A 13,809-nucleotide genomic window follows, 5' to 3' on the forward strand; every position below is an offset into this window, starting at 1 on the left:
TTTTAAACATATAGAATTCATCAAGAAATGCAAATATGTTCACAGGCAATTTTATGATTTTCTTAACTTTGAAATCTGCACATGGGAACCTACAAGCAGTTGTAAATCAGAGATGCACCATTCAAAATATTTTTTGTAGCCTTTTTGCCGTTGAATCTTCATATAATCCACGCTGTGAACTGCTGGTGTTGGAGAGAAATCGCTACGAGGGTTTTGCTAGTACTGCAATGTCTTCAGACTCTCACAGGATGCTTTAAGTGGCTAGCATTACTTACACCACAATCTATCTCTGTAGAGAACATGTGGCTCCTAACTTAACTCAAAAATTCCCCAAAACACATATGTTTTCAAATCTAGCATGTTTTGACAATAAGATACAGGAGCTTTGCTGTCATACTTCTAGACTTCCTGTTACCTACTGGAAACCTGTGCTCTCTTGCAGACCGAGTGACCTGCTAACATTATGGAAAATAAAGGTTTCATCAAAACAGCTTCCAGATACCTGCATGTCCTTTGACTTAATTTTTAAATTCTTCCCTAATCTTGAAAATTGGTGGCCTCAGTTTTCTTCCTTCAGTTCCAACTTCAAAGTTTCTATCTGCCACTCACCAATTAGAGTTGATTAGGCTAAAAAATCAATCAGTTCATACCAGTAGCTGCTTTCTATGTGGATATTTATGTGAAATTGATTAAGAAAGCTTTAAATGAAGTGTTGAACGTGACACAACAGAGGACACTAAGAACTGCTCTGATCAGCCGATAAATGATCTGTTTGACACTGACATTCCTGGCCCATGTAACTGAAAACTTCTTTCTAGGTCTCAAGAGTCGTGTCAAAGTTTCTAACCTTGTGTTCACACTCAACAGAAAGCTCACTTTCTTCTCTCACATAGGCCTGTAATGTTTGTCATAACCCCAAATCCACTGAATCAAGATTACTTCTGCCATTTCCATGAGGTCTATTATCTATACTCTCTAAAAGTTCTCCATCTAAACATTTTCATGATGATGGCTGGGTTGTGTAACCGCTTCCAGAGGGATGTAAATAGGAATATACAATACCACTGGACACATTGTACCAGACAGCTCTGAAACATGACACATTCTCACTGTTACAATTATCCCTGAGATGCCAATTGCTCACTTTAATCCTCTCAGACCGACTTACAGTAAGTCTGCATGTAAGACGACTGTTTAGAAGTTTAAAAAGTTTGTGCAAAAGCATTAATTCCTATTAAATTTCAATGTGCTATATTGGGATTATATTTGATAAATAAACATGTACTGCACAATTGCTAGTGGAAGGAAATTATACTTTGTTCAGATGAAACAGTGGTGTGCATTTGTATCCAGCCCCTCTTATTCTGATTACTCTTCTCAGTATGTGTGTGTACGAGGGGTAAAAGAGGCCAGGGGTGAAAATACACACCACACTCTTGAGATTTTTGTTTGAAAAACCATATTGTTCTCACTTCACACTTAGGCAACCAAGTACAAAAAAACTTAAAGCTGCCGCAAATGCTCAGCACTGAATAGCAGCAAGAGACACAGTACCATAAAGAATTGGCAAATTATTGATTAAACTACACCCTGCTTATCCTGGGTGATTAGACCCAGCTTCCTCAGCCAATAAGGCCATTTTAATGTGGGATAAGCAATAGCAAGACGGTCACTACCAGCATTATAGCACAATTTTCCTCGATTTTATTTTTCACCCCTTTTTGATTGACTTCTTTTTCATTTATCTACAGACCAGTTGGTGTTGCTTATCTTCACTAGAGCCAGTGAATAGTAGTGTTTCTCATCAAAATGCAGATGCATGTTTAAAGTAAAAGAACACACAGTGCTTTAATTTATTAACTCCTAATCACAGTCCTGGGTCTCATTCGGCTGGGTATTTCTAGAGTTCAGGGCCTGGAAAACTAAAAGTCAAACCAGCTGAAAGTTGGAGGAAGACAATATGGAAACAATTACCCTCAGTCATTCTTAAAATAAAAAACTTGTACATTTTCACAGTTTAAAAATAAAGCATGAGTCATGCAGAGACAGATGCTTGAACCAAGTGCGTGGCAGAAGGATTAAGTGCCAAACACGCAAAAATGGCAAAAAAATAAAAAAAGATTACAAAGTAATTTCATTTCAACATTTTGTTTTATTCCAAACATTTTCTGTTTTTGATTCTTGGAGTGAAAGCCATCCACACTTGTGTTTATAAAGTGAGTCAAGCTTACAAAGACAAACGGATCTCCAGGGCCATCCTCAGTGCTCAGACCAAAATAAAACAGAGAGCACAGTTTTGCCTTGAAGTAAAACTTATCAGTGCAGTTGCGTCCCTGCAACGACGCCTCCACGTTCTCCACGCTGCACCCCACTCTCATAATTTCTCCTTCCTCTGGGTGACCTTTGCTTTGTTCAAAGGGATTTAAAAAATTATTCAAATTCAATCCAGACTGTGTCAAAGTTAGAGCTGATGAGGGTTGAATGGTTTTCTTTCAGTTCTGAGGAGTGTAGTAGTATTATTTCTATTTTTTACTTATTTTTAATGTCTAATTCATCACATCTTCTGTATTTTGACCCAATTTAACAGTATTAAAAGCTTATATAGTCAAGTACTTTCATGACTAAAATATTTAAGAAATCTTTTAGAAAGATGGTCAATTTTTAAACTTTCTTAGTATCGTTTCTTCTTTTTGTTGTGGAAATATATTTTTTTCTCAAACCACAGATGGTACATAATGTGCTGTGGTTCGCAATGTTTCATTTTTCTATTTTTAATAAGTTACGAAAGTATCAACATAAGAGGATATTTTTATCTAATGTCTCACTCTGACATTTGTACAGCTGTCGTCTTACTGCCATCTTGTGGACAAAAGCTTTATCCAACTGAAGAGTTCAGATTTCTGTTCCACTTTAATGGTTATTGATTTATTGATGAAGCCACGCAGTACTTCACACTCTTGTCAAGTTTAATTATTTTTCTTCTATTTCATTGTTTCTGCATCTGTAATTTGAGCTGAACAGTGATGCATCGTGTTTTAATTTATTTTATTGAGGAAGTAGACGATATCTAGTCATTTTGTGATCATGGAGATTTAGCTAATCTGCATTATTTTACCCTCTGTGTTAAAATTTTTCTATCCAGAAGACTTTTAAAAATGTGTTGTTGTGTGTTTGTTTGTGTTTATCTGCCTTCAGGCACTAAACACAAAACCATACTGGAGGCACGAAGCGGGCTTGGTCCTATTAAGGCGTACCCTCGCCTAGGTCCAAAGCCCATTGGAGAGCAGGGAGGGGGGCCAGTGGACCCCAACACTCAGGAACGAACCTTCCACTGTGAGATTTGCAACGTGCGGGTGAACTCTGAACTGCAACTCAAACAGGTAGGTGGAAGATTTTTTTTATCATCCTTCCCTTTGAGTCTGAGAAGCATAAATTATATTGTTTTCCATACACTGAATCTAAAAAAAACCCATACATTTCCTGAATTTAAATTCAGACTTCACAACATTAGAAAATCTTGTGGCAGTCAGTAAAGTTAATTTTTTTTAAACACAACTTATAGTGGTGAATGAAATATTTTTGAATCAGTACATAATCAAGAAAAGTATCCAAACCACAAACTTGGTCTCCTTTGTTGTGTGTTTTTAGCACATATCAAGCCGGCGGCACCGGGACGGCATGGCAGGAAAGCCTAACCCCCTCCTCAGCCGACATAAGAAGCACAGGGGGGCGGATCTGACGGTAACGCTTTGACTTCTGTCCCCTGTTACACAGTTCATCAAACAAACATTGATTCTAAAAATTGATAGATTCCTTCATTTTTTGAAGGAAGGTCTTGAAGCTATTGATAATACTAGGTCATACTGTATTATGAAGGAACCGTGACCCATATTGCAAGTTTACAGAAAACTGTCAGCTAGTCGGGCTTAAACTGATTTTATGAATTTAATATAACTTGAACTGAAAGCAATTATTTCTGTGAGACACATCAGTGTTTGACATGCTTTCTCTCATGAGACCATTGACTCTTGCCGTTTTCTCAGATGAACACGTTTGTTATGCTCTCTATTCCCAATGACATGCTTCAAGACTGTAGCACAAATAACCTAACCATAAATAGCCTGTTGGAAAACCCAAATATTTACTACACACTTGCAGAATCTCTACAATTAACTCTCTGATCAACTAGCGTCAGTTCAGTCAGACAATCTGCAGCCAGTGAGAAGAACGGGAAAGTAGCTGAATTTGAATAAGCCTTTAAACTGTTGCACTACTCCTTTAGGTCTTTCACCCACCATATTTGAGATAGAGTGAAACAAAATCTGCCCAGACCATTTTTAGCTAAACCTGTGCCAAATTAAGTGTTGTGAATGTGTTGACATTTAATAATGGACATTTATTTATTTTGTTTAAAAAAATGAAGTGGAACAAAATATAGTTATGATAAAAATGTGGACTTATTGTGCAAAAGCTAAATTCTCTAGATGTTGCCTATAAACCCCAAAACTGAAAATATACTTTGTGTCTTTACTTTTCACATGGTTGTTATAAAGATATGCCATTCCAATAAGTAGTTCATAAAAAATGCTATTAGAAAACGGGCTTATTTGATTTGTATTGTCACATTTATTGCTATTGCAATAAATATGTAAAAAAAAAACATGATAACATTTTTATCATTCCCAAAGATGCAAACATTTCAGTTTGTATGGAGACTCCTTAATATGTCATCTGTAGATTTAAGTTAAATGGGGTGAAGTATTACTGACAGTAAATTTCTAGAATGAAAAAAAAACTAGATTTCTACAAGGTCTTGGAGAACATCTGATTATTTATAACGTACTAATGCTTTTGAACTGATCACATTATTTCTGTCCTACTTGTCTCTCCCCCCTCTGGTCTCTGTTTTCAGTCTTCTTTGACCTTCTCTAAGGATCTCACCAAAGCTTTGGGTGCGGGGCTGTTGCCCAACCCGTTGGCCGTTGCCGCAGCTATGGCCGCGGCTGCATCCTCGAACCCGCTGGCTCTCCGCGCAGCTGCCCCTGGCCCTCACCCCCACCACCACCACCTCTTGCAAGGTCCACCTCTCAGCCACGCCATCTTGAGACCCGCCCCTGGGCCCATCCGCACCACCCATGGGCCAATCCTCTTCTCTCCTTACTGACACATTGTCCTGTGACTTCATCCCGTCAGAAACATCCACTCCAAAAGCACACTGTGAAGCTAGAAAAAAATAAAAAGATCAACAAACAGCAATTGCTAAGGGGGGAAACATCCAGTAGTTTAAATGTCTGATAGAATAGCAAGGGAAAGGAACAGTGGGAAGGAGTACAAGTATTATGTGTCTCTTTTTCCCTTTACCTAAAACTCTCCACTCACTCGCCTTCTTTTTCAAAGGACTTCTGATGGCTCTGTAGAAAAGATGAGTGAAGGAGAGAATTCATTATGCATCGTACTCTCTTGTACATTTCCCATTTTCCCTAGTCCTTCCCTTGCACTGTGGCCAAAATGAGGCCACCTCAATATAGAAAAGAACAAAACAAAACACTACACAGACTACACAGATCTTTCTAGAAATGTCAAACCATGCATAGTGTTATCATTACTATTCTGGCGCAGGGGGTGTTTCTGCTGTTGTTACGGCTCAACTTCTTCTCGTCACCCTATGCACCTCAGAAACCAGGACAATAGTGTTGCGTCAGTAGGGTAGCTGCTTCCTTCTGTCTTCGCTGTATCCGCCGCGGCTCGCTGTGGCGCTCTCCACAATGCTGTACACTGTCCTTCTCTGCAGCCAGCAGCTCTTCCATTTGTGACACTAGGTCCTCACTATTTGCAACATGACTTTGTCTGACAGGCCGGCGGTACTCACAGCCGAACACATCAGACGGAGAAGGTTAGGAGAACAGAAGAGAGACTGTAGGGGATCGCAGCCTAAGCCCCCTGTCATTGCCAGAGAAGGTGAGGTGAGAGGAGGGTCTGTGCGGGTCAGTGGATGGATTGACCACAGGAAGCATGCAGACGCGCGCACACCCCGACACGCACACACACGTATAGTCCAGAAGAAATCTGTGTTTTAAAATAGATCGCACCAACTAACACTGCTGCAGGGCATGTCTGCCAGCTTTCATAACAGTCAGAAAACGACGTTGAAGAAGACGAAAGGGGAGGGCGGAAACAGCTGGAGTCAAGCTTGTGAACATACTGCACTGCTGTATTTAACACATGACAGTCCTATACAGCTCATAATATGTTCAAGTAAAGGATGTTCTATGGTGTTGTGGTTTATGGTACTGAAAAGAGCATAGGTTATAGTTGGCGTTCTCTTTTCCGTTTACATCATCATCACGCTCTTTCCTCTCAGGCTGAATTACTGTGTAGGTGGTCAGGTATGACTTAAACCTGACCTCATGTTCGGATCTGTTTATGTTGTTCCTGCATGCGTCCTTACAATAAGGCTCTTCAGGGACAAACTTTAGCACCACTGGGTTGAATCCTATTGTTCCTGCGTAGTCCTTCTCCTCCTCACCTGGCTGATACCCAAAGGTTTATTTGTTCGGGTCAATGAAAAAAAAACTGAAAGGGAACCGGATGAAAAGCATGCTTTCTTAGTTTAAGATGATACTGAGCTGGAGTCATACGATAAAGGTGCAAAAGCCCAGACGTCCAGCTCGAGGCAACCATTGGTACTTCCTGTCTTACAAATGAAAGCCATGACACGCACCATGATTTGTTTTCTTTTACAAAGACTGGTGAGCACTTTGTTTTATCTCGGTTTGGACTGTTGCTTTGTGTTTATACTGCACATGAAAAAATGAGCAAAATCGGGGGGAAATAAAACATATAATATTTTTGTAGGTAGGAAATGTTTATCAATACATCCATGAGAAGGAAGTGAATAAAAGGGGTTGAAATTATTTTGGTGGATGTCATAAACAAGCCTGACACACTTGTGCGTTCTATTTGTTCTCGGAAGTTGGAAGATCTGACTTATAAGTCATCATTTTGAATTAGCAATAATTGTTAGATAGTATCTCATTATTATGACTGAACTATCTCATAATCACAGGACCACATTAATTTTTCCCTCTCAGTGTTGGAATTGGGCTTCAACAGAAATGTCTGGAATGTCTTCTTTAGTCCGATTTTGGAAAGTTGGTGTATTCATTAGTTTAATGTCCCATAAAGCTGTCATTCAGTCATAAGTTGTGCAAATCATTTATTTGCATTTCTGACAGTTATCTCATTTAATCAGTGGAACATAACACTGTAATAAACAGCTTTTAGCGTTTAAATGGAAAAAAAAAGTAAGAAAATATATCACTATTGGCTTCCACTGGTAGCGCCACACACAGTAACTAGTGCCAAAACATTTGCAAATTTTCTGACTTGCAGCTTTGAAGCATTTCCTTCATACTTGGAGGTATGAAGAAATGTTGCATTTCTAAAGTTGGTTGGAAATACAACAAGAGCATCACCTGAAGGGGTTAATGTTGCTGGATAAATTATCTAAAATGCCTGTTGGGCGAAAAATATAAGGGGTCAATTCTCAACATAAAGTGATAACTGTCATCTGCGTCGTTCAGTAGCAGCAGGTTATGGGTTGGATATGTCATATCCTCACATGGCTATGTAAATAGTTAATACAACTGCAACTCTTTGGCATAAATCAGAAATACTGCTGCAACCCTAAAGTACCGGTAGGAGTATCTCGATTTTAGTTGGAAAAACTGGTTTTCCAATTTTTAGCTGTGGTATTCCCAACTCAGCTACGACACTATTCCCAGATCAGAGCTCCGACTTCCGAGACAACTGGAATACAGAATTACCAATAGGTAGATAAGATGAGGAGCCAGATAAAGCTATTTAAGCAACAACTGGCTCCTGCTCGACAGCTTGGAACGGAACCCCCTTTTTTTGAACAAGATGTACACTGTGCCCTATCATTGAGAAACAATGAGCTCTAATGTCTTACCTTTGTCTGAATATTGCAATGCAATGAGCAATTTATATCAAAGTGACTTGTTATCATTGTTACGTCAATGTCTGGAGTTGTTTAGAGTGGGAGCATGCCAGATCACAGGCCTTTCTTTTCCTTCCATAAGAATCGTGGACCCTCAATGGTGCAAGGGAGGAGTAGCAAAAGACGGATGCATAGCTCAGCACAGAGACCGACCCTTCATATTAAAGGGCCTTTAAACTTTGGGAATCTGTTTGGGGAACAGGGTACAACACCAGGTGTAAAAGGATTTCAGCTCGACGATCTGTTCAATAGGCTGTTTTTTTTATTTTTTTATTTGGATTCCCTACGTTGCTTTTTTTTTTCCTGTTTGTGAGTAGCGTACCCAAGTGAAAATGCAGAGGAATATTATTAATGCCATTACTTAAAGTAGAAGTTGTCTCAGTGTCAGCTTCCACCATTGTGCTCTTTTTGTTGTGGAAAGTAATCTTTGAGTTCATCTTTGAGTGAGATGCTGTTCCAAGATTTGTGCTTGCCTTCCTGTTGGTGTGTGTACCATGTATATTCAAGTGTGTGATGGTATATCCTCACTCCTGACCCTCCACCGGTAGCATACGGAGGTGACCTGGAGCTAAAAAGTGCCCTGACTTTGTGACGGAGACAAAAATCCTGTTTGATTTGAGGAGATTGATGAATCGGAAAGGATTTTATCATGGAGCTGATCTTATAACTCGGCTATTTCAAAGTGTTTGCATCCCTGTTAGGCCAGTCATTCTAGTAGCATGACTGAAATGTTCAAATTGTCCTAGATATGTTCACAAAGTGGAAACAGCCATTAAATCCTCCTCATTTTTCACATTCGGGAAATAAATAACCGATTCTCATTTTCTGGACGTCATGTTAGCTGTGTTTAGGCTCCTAGCCTTAGCCTTATTCTGCCCTCAGTCTCTCTCCGAGCAGAACCATAGAATGAGAGAGCCCAAGAGGCTTTGGTGTAATTTTGTCTTGCCAATAAAATTATTTTTGAACTTCATTATCAGAGGGATAAAGAGTTTGGATGGCAAACTGTAGCAATACCTGACTCATTCTGGCTACTCTTGTTTATTGCAATAAGAAAATGAAACAATAAATGTGTATGTGATTAAAACATAAATGTACTTTAAATAATAATAAAAAAAAACTTTATGGAAAATATTGATATCAAGCAAAACTATTGTGAAAAAAGTAAATGTCAATAAATCATGAAATGATATTGTCTGCAGAATCTTTATGAATCACTCACTGTTGTCTTATCCTTTTATTTGTTTATTTAGCTCTTCAAAAATAACAAACACATTCATCAAATCACATGCTAGTTTTGACATATGGTGAATGAGCCAATTTTTATACACATCTGTGCTTTATTTGTTTGCTGGTAACATATATTTCAAGATTCAATCCTCTTCAACAAAAGGTTCAACCATGCATTTTTGTAGAGATGGACCTTTCTTTCATGGGTCAGGTTGCTATGAAAACATTTGGTCCATTTTCAGCGTTTCAACAGATCATTTTCAGGCAGACATCATAAACCATATCATTCCCATCATTTCAAGCAGTACCAAAAAGAAGAAAAAAATATCTTAGGAGTGGATGGATTTCAACCAAAAGGAGAAATGCATGCAGGAATATACACAAACATGTTAAAGTTCTGAAGATGATCATTATTCCCGTCGCTGTTTTCTTAAACTTTACCATCCACAACAATATCCTCTATGAATTTGGGGTCATCAATATAAAACTCTTTCCAACAATGAGTCAGATGAGAATCTCGTCCAAAGCACTCCACATGCAACTGGAAAACTTAAACATTTATGCTGAAATTTAGTAAAAAGTTGCTTGTCCATTTTAATATTTATTAATAACCAGCTGTTCAATTTTGATAATGTGTCTCTTGTGATTTCAACAAACAAATAGGCATAAAATAGAATCAATATTATTGATTCTATAATATTGCATTTTTTAAACGCAACTGTGCATCTAAAAAAAAAAAAAAAACATATTTTTTGTGAAATCCTGGGCTGAAAATTTGAACCATTCTACCCAGAGGTGTTTATGCAGTCAGTGGCCTTTTAGTTTAAGAATAATTTACCGGGTCATATCTTTAAATTGTAAGCAACCATACAGACTCAGAATCAGGTTTATTTTCCAAGATTGTGTGCACAAGCAAGAAATTTATCTTTGTTTTTCAATATCTCACAGCCCACAAACTGTAACAGATCAACTTCAGAGGAAGTAAACAATAGAAATTTACATAGATGTGTCCGTACAGCGTGTTATGAAACCAATAATAGGGAGAATGTTAGTCAGGGGGAAAGCATACTTTTGTTTTCCCTTGATGTATTTATTTCATTATGAAGCATTATTTTGCTATTCTTTATTTGATTATCTTCATTTAGCCACAATTTGTGTTTAAATGACACCAGTTTACACTAGTTTTAGTGGTGGAACAACATACTCTACACGTTAAAAGAAATAAGTAGAATAAACTATTTTCCAGATATTCCCTCTGAAATATCTACTCACTGGCTGCTTGATAGATTTCTCCTTGAGGCTTTTGCGGTACTGTCATTGCTACATGTACTCCAGCACTTTGACATAAGTGATAAAATATGTAATTAACACCTCTTTTACACACACATCACTATCTAGACTGATGGTGTTAGTAGGAACATTTGCTCTAATTTTTCTTTTAGTCTGTGTACTTTTTTTTTGACATCTAATACCAACTGTATTTTTTTTTTACATGGTAGGCTATGACAACATTTCATGAACCGTTTATTCTGCTTTAGACAGCCTACATATTTAGTGAGAGGTGAGTAACTAGTAATAATAAATTATACACTAGTGATGTTTCTCTGCTTTTTTTTTTGTATATTGGACCCTTCGCTATCAGCAGGTTACTCCCCCTATTAGCAATACAAAACGTAACCACTAGATGGCTCTACTGTGATGACTGGGAGATCGATGGAAATAAAACAAAGCGGGGCGTTTGTAGTGAGCTGTGTAACAAGGCGGACCGTGTAACGAAGACTAATGATAAAAGGCCTTACCGACTAATATAAACAGCACACAGAAGAGCAGGACTGAACGCATAGCGTGCCTTACAAGCAGCTCCACTTTCAGATCTCTACGCTGTTCGGTGAGAATGAGCCTTGGATAAACTGGCCAGATGGTTGCTGAGCCATCAAAGGCGTTGCAAAACTAAATGGTGCATATAAGCTGCAACCCTTAAAGGCAAAAAATATTACCAAAATGTCACCACTCAAAGATGATTATAAATGTGGTTGTCTCTCACGAAATGATGCAGTGTTGTGTGTTTATTTCTTCATGTGTCCCCTCTATTCGCTACCCTGTAATGTTGAGGGTAGTGAATAAAAATATACTGAAATATAAGTACATTTATTCTTTATGGTTACTTAAAATTGTATTTTAAAGAACATACATTTAAAATCTACTGATAATCTACCACACTTATACCTTCCTGTATTATTACTAATGTAATTACTTCTTGATAAATATACAATATTTTACACTGAAAATAACAAATGACAGACTAAACACTCCTTTCTCTTTTACCTCATGTTTGTAACCCCTGTTTCCTGTCTCCAAGCCACAGGCAGGCCTTGTCTTGCACTACAAAGAGAGCCTGCAGCTCTTGAGAGCTCGATGCATTGAGATGTGGCAATAATGCCACAGGATCATCATCATTGTGAGTGCTCAAATGGAAACTGAAGAGAAAGAGATGTTCTGATGTTTGGCAGAGGTTACCTCAAAGTAAAAGCCTGCCTCTTAGAGGAGTGAACGGGTGCTAGAATTTTCTACAGCTTTTGTGTCAGTATTCGTGCGTAATTAACACTGATCTTTACAACTTAAAGCAATAAAAAGCATGTACCTTTCCTATAAAATGTCAAAGTTCGGAAATAGTTCTGTATTACTTTATTACTAACAAATAAAAGCACCTTTATATATATATATATATATATATATATATATATATATATATATGTACAATTTTAACTTTATGATTGAATCCAATCAATTTTAAGGGTCCTGACTGTTTTTGAGACACAATGTAGAAGACTTTGAAATAATAATCTCTGGGAGAAGTCGCCCTGCTTTTTGAATGACTCATTCATGGTTTCTCACATATATTCAGTTATTATGAACCTTTTGATACATTTTGATGTGCCTCCTAAATATATGACAGGATTAAAAAATGGCAGTACAAAACAGGCAAACGCAAAGTTGCTTTAGGCTTCAATACTTTTTCATTATGCTCTAATATTTGAAGCCTTAGAAGAGCATTTATGATGATTGTGTGTAATCTAAAATATGGGTATTTTCCACTTTCTGTTTTTATATTGCATTCTAAATAATTTCTTGTACATATTACTGTCATTGTCATTTAAGAAGTAGATGGAACCCAAACACGAGTTTTCACATGACTAGCACCCTGAGCGAGGCCCTACCTTTGCCGGCCTTCCAAATCCAGGAGATTTGACAAAATGCAGTCCCACAAAAAAGAAAAACTCACTTAATCCCCTAGATTAAGTGAGGGGATTAACAAAACACAAAAGCATCAGGAAAGATTTTCAGGTCACAACTGATATACTGTAGTTATAGTTTTATTATTATGTGCTTGTACACTTCCCTTTTTTATGCCACCAACTAACCTTGGCATCTGCCCAGGGTGGCATCTGGCTAACACCAATAACCTTTATAGCTGATGTTGGCCAATAATCTGCACACCAATATGAAACCAGATGAAAATCATTCTGTCTATCTGGAGGTCACAATGTCTAAAACAGAATGTTAAACTGTGAATCAGAAGATGTCATGAAGGTTTTCACTTCAGCTAAGTCTATTTTAAAATCATTTAAAATTTACTTAGTTGTTGCCTAAGAAAGCAGTTGATTGTTTGCAATCTGTGTGCATAAGTCTTTTTGGAAATATTTAGCATTAAAAGTGTGTATTGGGTGGTGCAGTGACTAGATTCCAACTATGCATGCTATTATAGTTAAAATAAAAGCTGTACCTTTTTTTGACTTTTTGATTTCCTTTTCTTCCAGCAGACTAACAGAGCTAAATCATACCTGGTGGCTTCATTTATATTCATATTTTTCAAACTGATGTTTGTACTGCTTCAATAGAAAGTTAACTTATTTCTACATAAAATTTGCCGTAGGTGTCTAAATATATTGAAGGCAATGTGTAAGCAGGTCATGTGCCACATAGTCCAGCCTGTGATTCTGACACAGTGAGCAAGCTTAATCACGTGATTGAAACGCAGATCATTAAAACTTGCATATGAAAACACATTAGGCACAGAGCGAGGGCAACAGAATCCCCTTTGCACGAAAGTCGATGTTTTAGTTTGAGGCGGAGATTATTTTAACTGTGTGCCTCCATAAACAGGAGACAGCAGGTACAGGTGCATCACAGAGGATATCATTAGTCCTGGAGACGACGGAGAAAAAACAGTGGAGAAAAATGTGTCTGTTGTTCTGTTTTCTTGGGTGGTTAAATTTTTTTTTTTTTTTTTTTTAAACTGAACGTAGCTCTCAGTTTATTTAGTTGAGCTTGACGTCTGGTTCAAATGTTCATTTTGATGAATGTTTATGCCACTGCTTCATTTTTTTTTAATATATATACCTGTTTGATTTCTCTAAAGAAAAAGAAAATGTTGGCATATCATCTCCGAGGAAAACAGGTGCTTCTCATCAGCCTTAGACGATACACTTTTCTCTTTCGAAGTGAATCACAGCGATCTCAGTTTCATTCATATCCTCTGTTGTTTGGTACCACTTCAGGTA

General features: G+C 37.7%; 1 protein-coding gene across 2 annotated transcripts in view; it reads left to right on the top strand.

Annotated features, from left to right (window-relative positions):
* The window catches only part of znf385a (zinc finger protein 385A), a 73,334-nt gene extending 64,113 nt beyond the window's left edge, over positions 1–9,221 (top strand). For both annotated transcript variants that reach the window (XM_028016344.1, XM_028016351.1), the window contains 3 exons: positions 3,196–3,380; positions 3,649–3,741; positions 4,913–9,221. In XM_028016344.1, the coding sequence (XP_027872145.1) occupies positions 3,196–3,380; positions 3,649–3,741; positions 4,913–5,164 (530 nt within the window). In that variant the 3' untranslated portion in view covers positions 5,165–9,221. The remainder of the gene's footprint in view (positions 1–3,195; positions 3,381–3,648; positions 3,742–4,912) is intronic.
* Positions 9,222–13,809: the final 4,588 nt, after the last annotated feature.

Source organism: Xiphophorus couchianus, chromosome 1 (assembly GCF_001444195.1).
Source record: "Xiphophorus couchianus chromosome 1, X_couchianus-1.0, whole genome shotgun sequence".
Classification (NCBI taxonomy): Eukaryota; Metazoa; Chordata; class Actinopteri; order Cyprinodontiformes; family Poeciliidae; genus Xiphophorus; species Xiphophorus couchianus.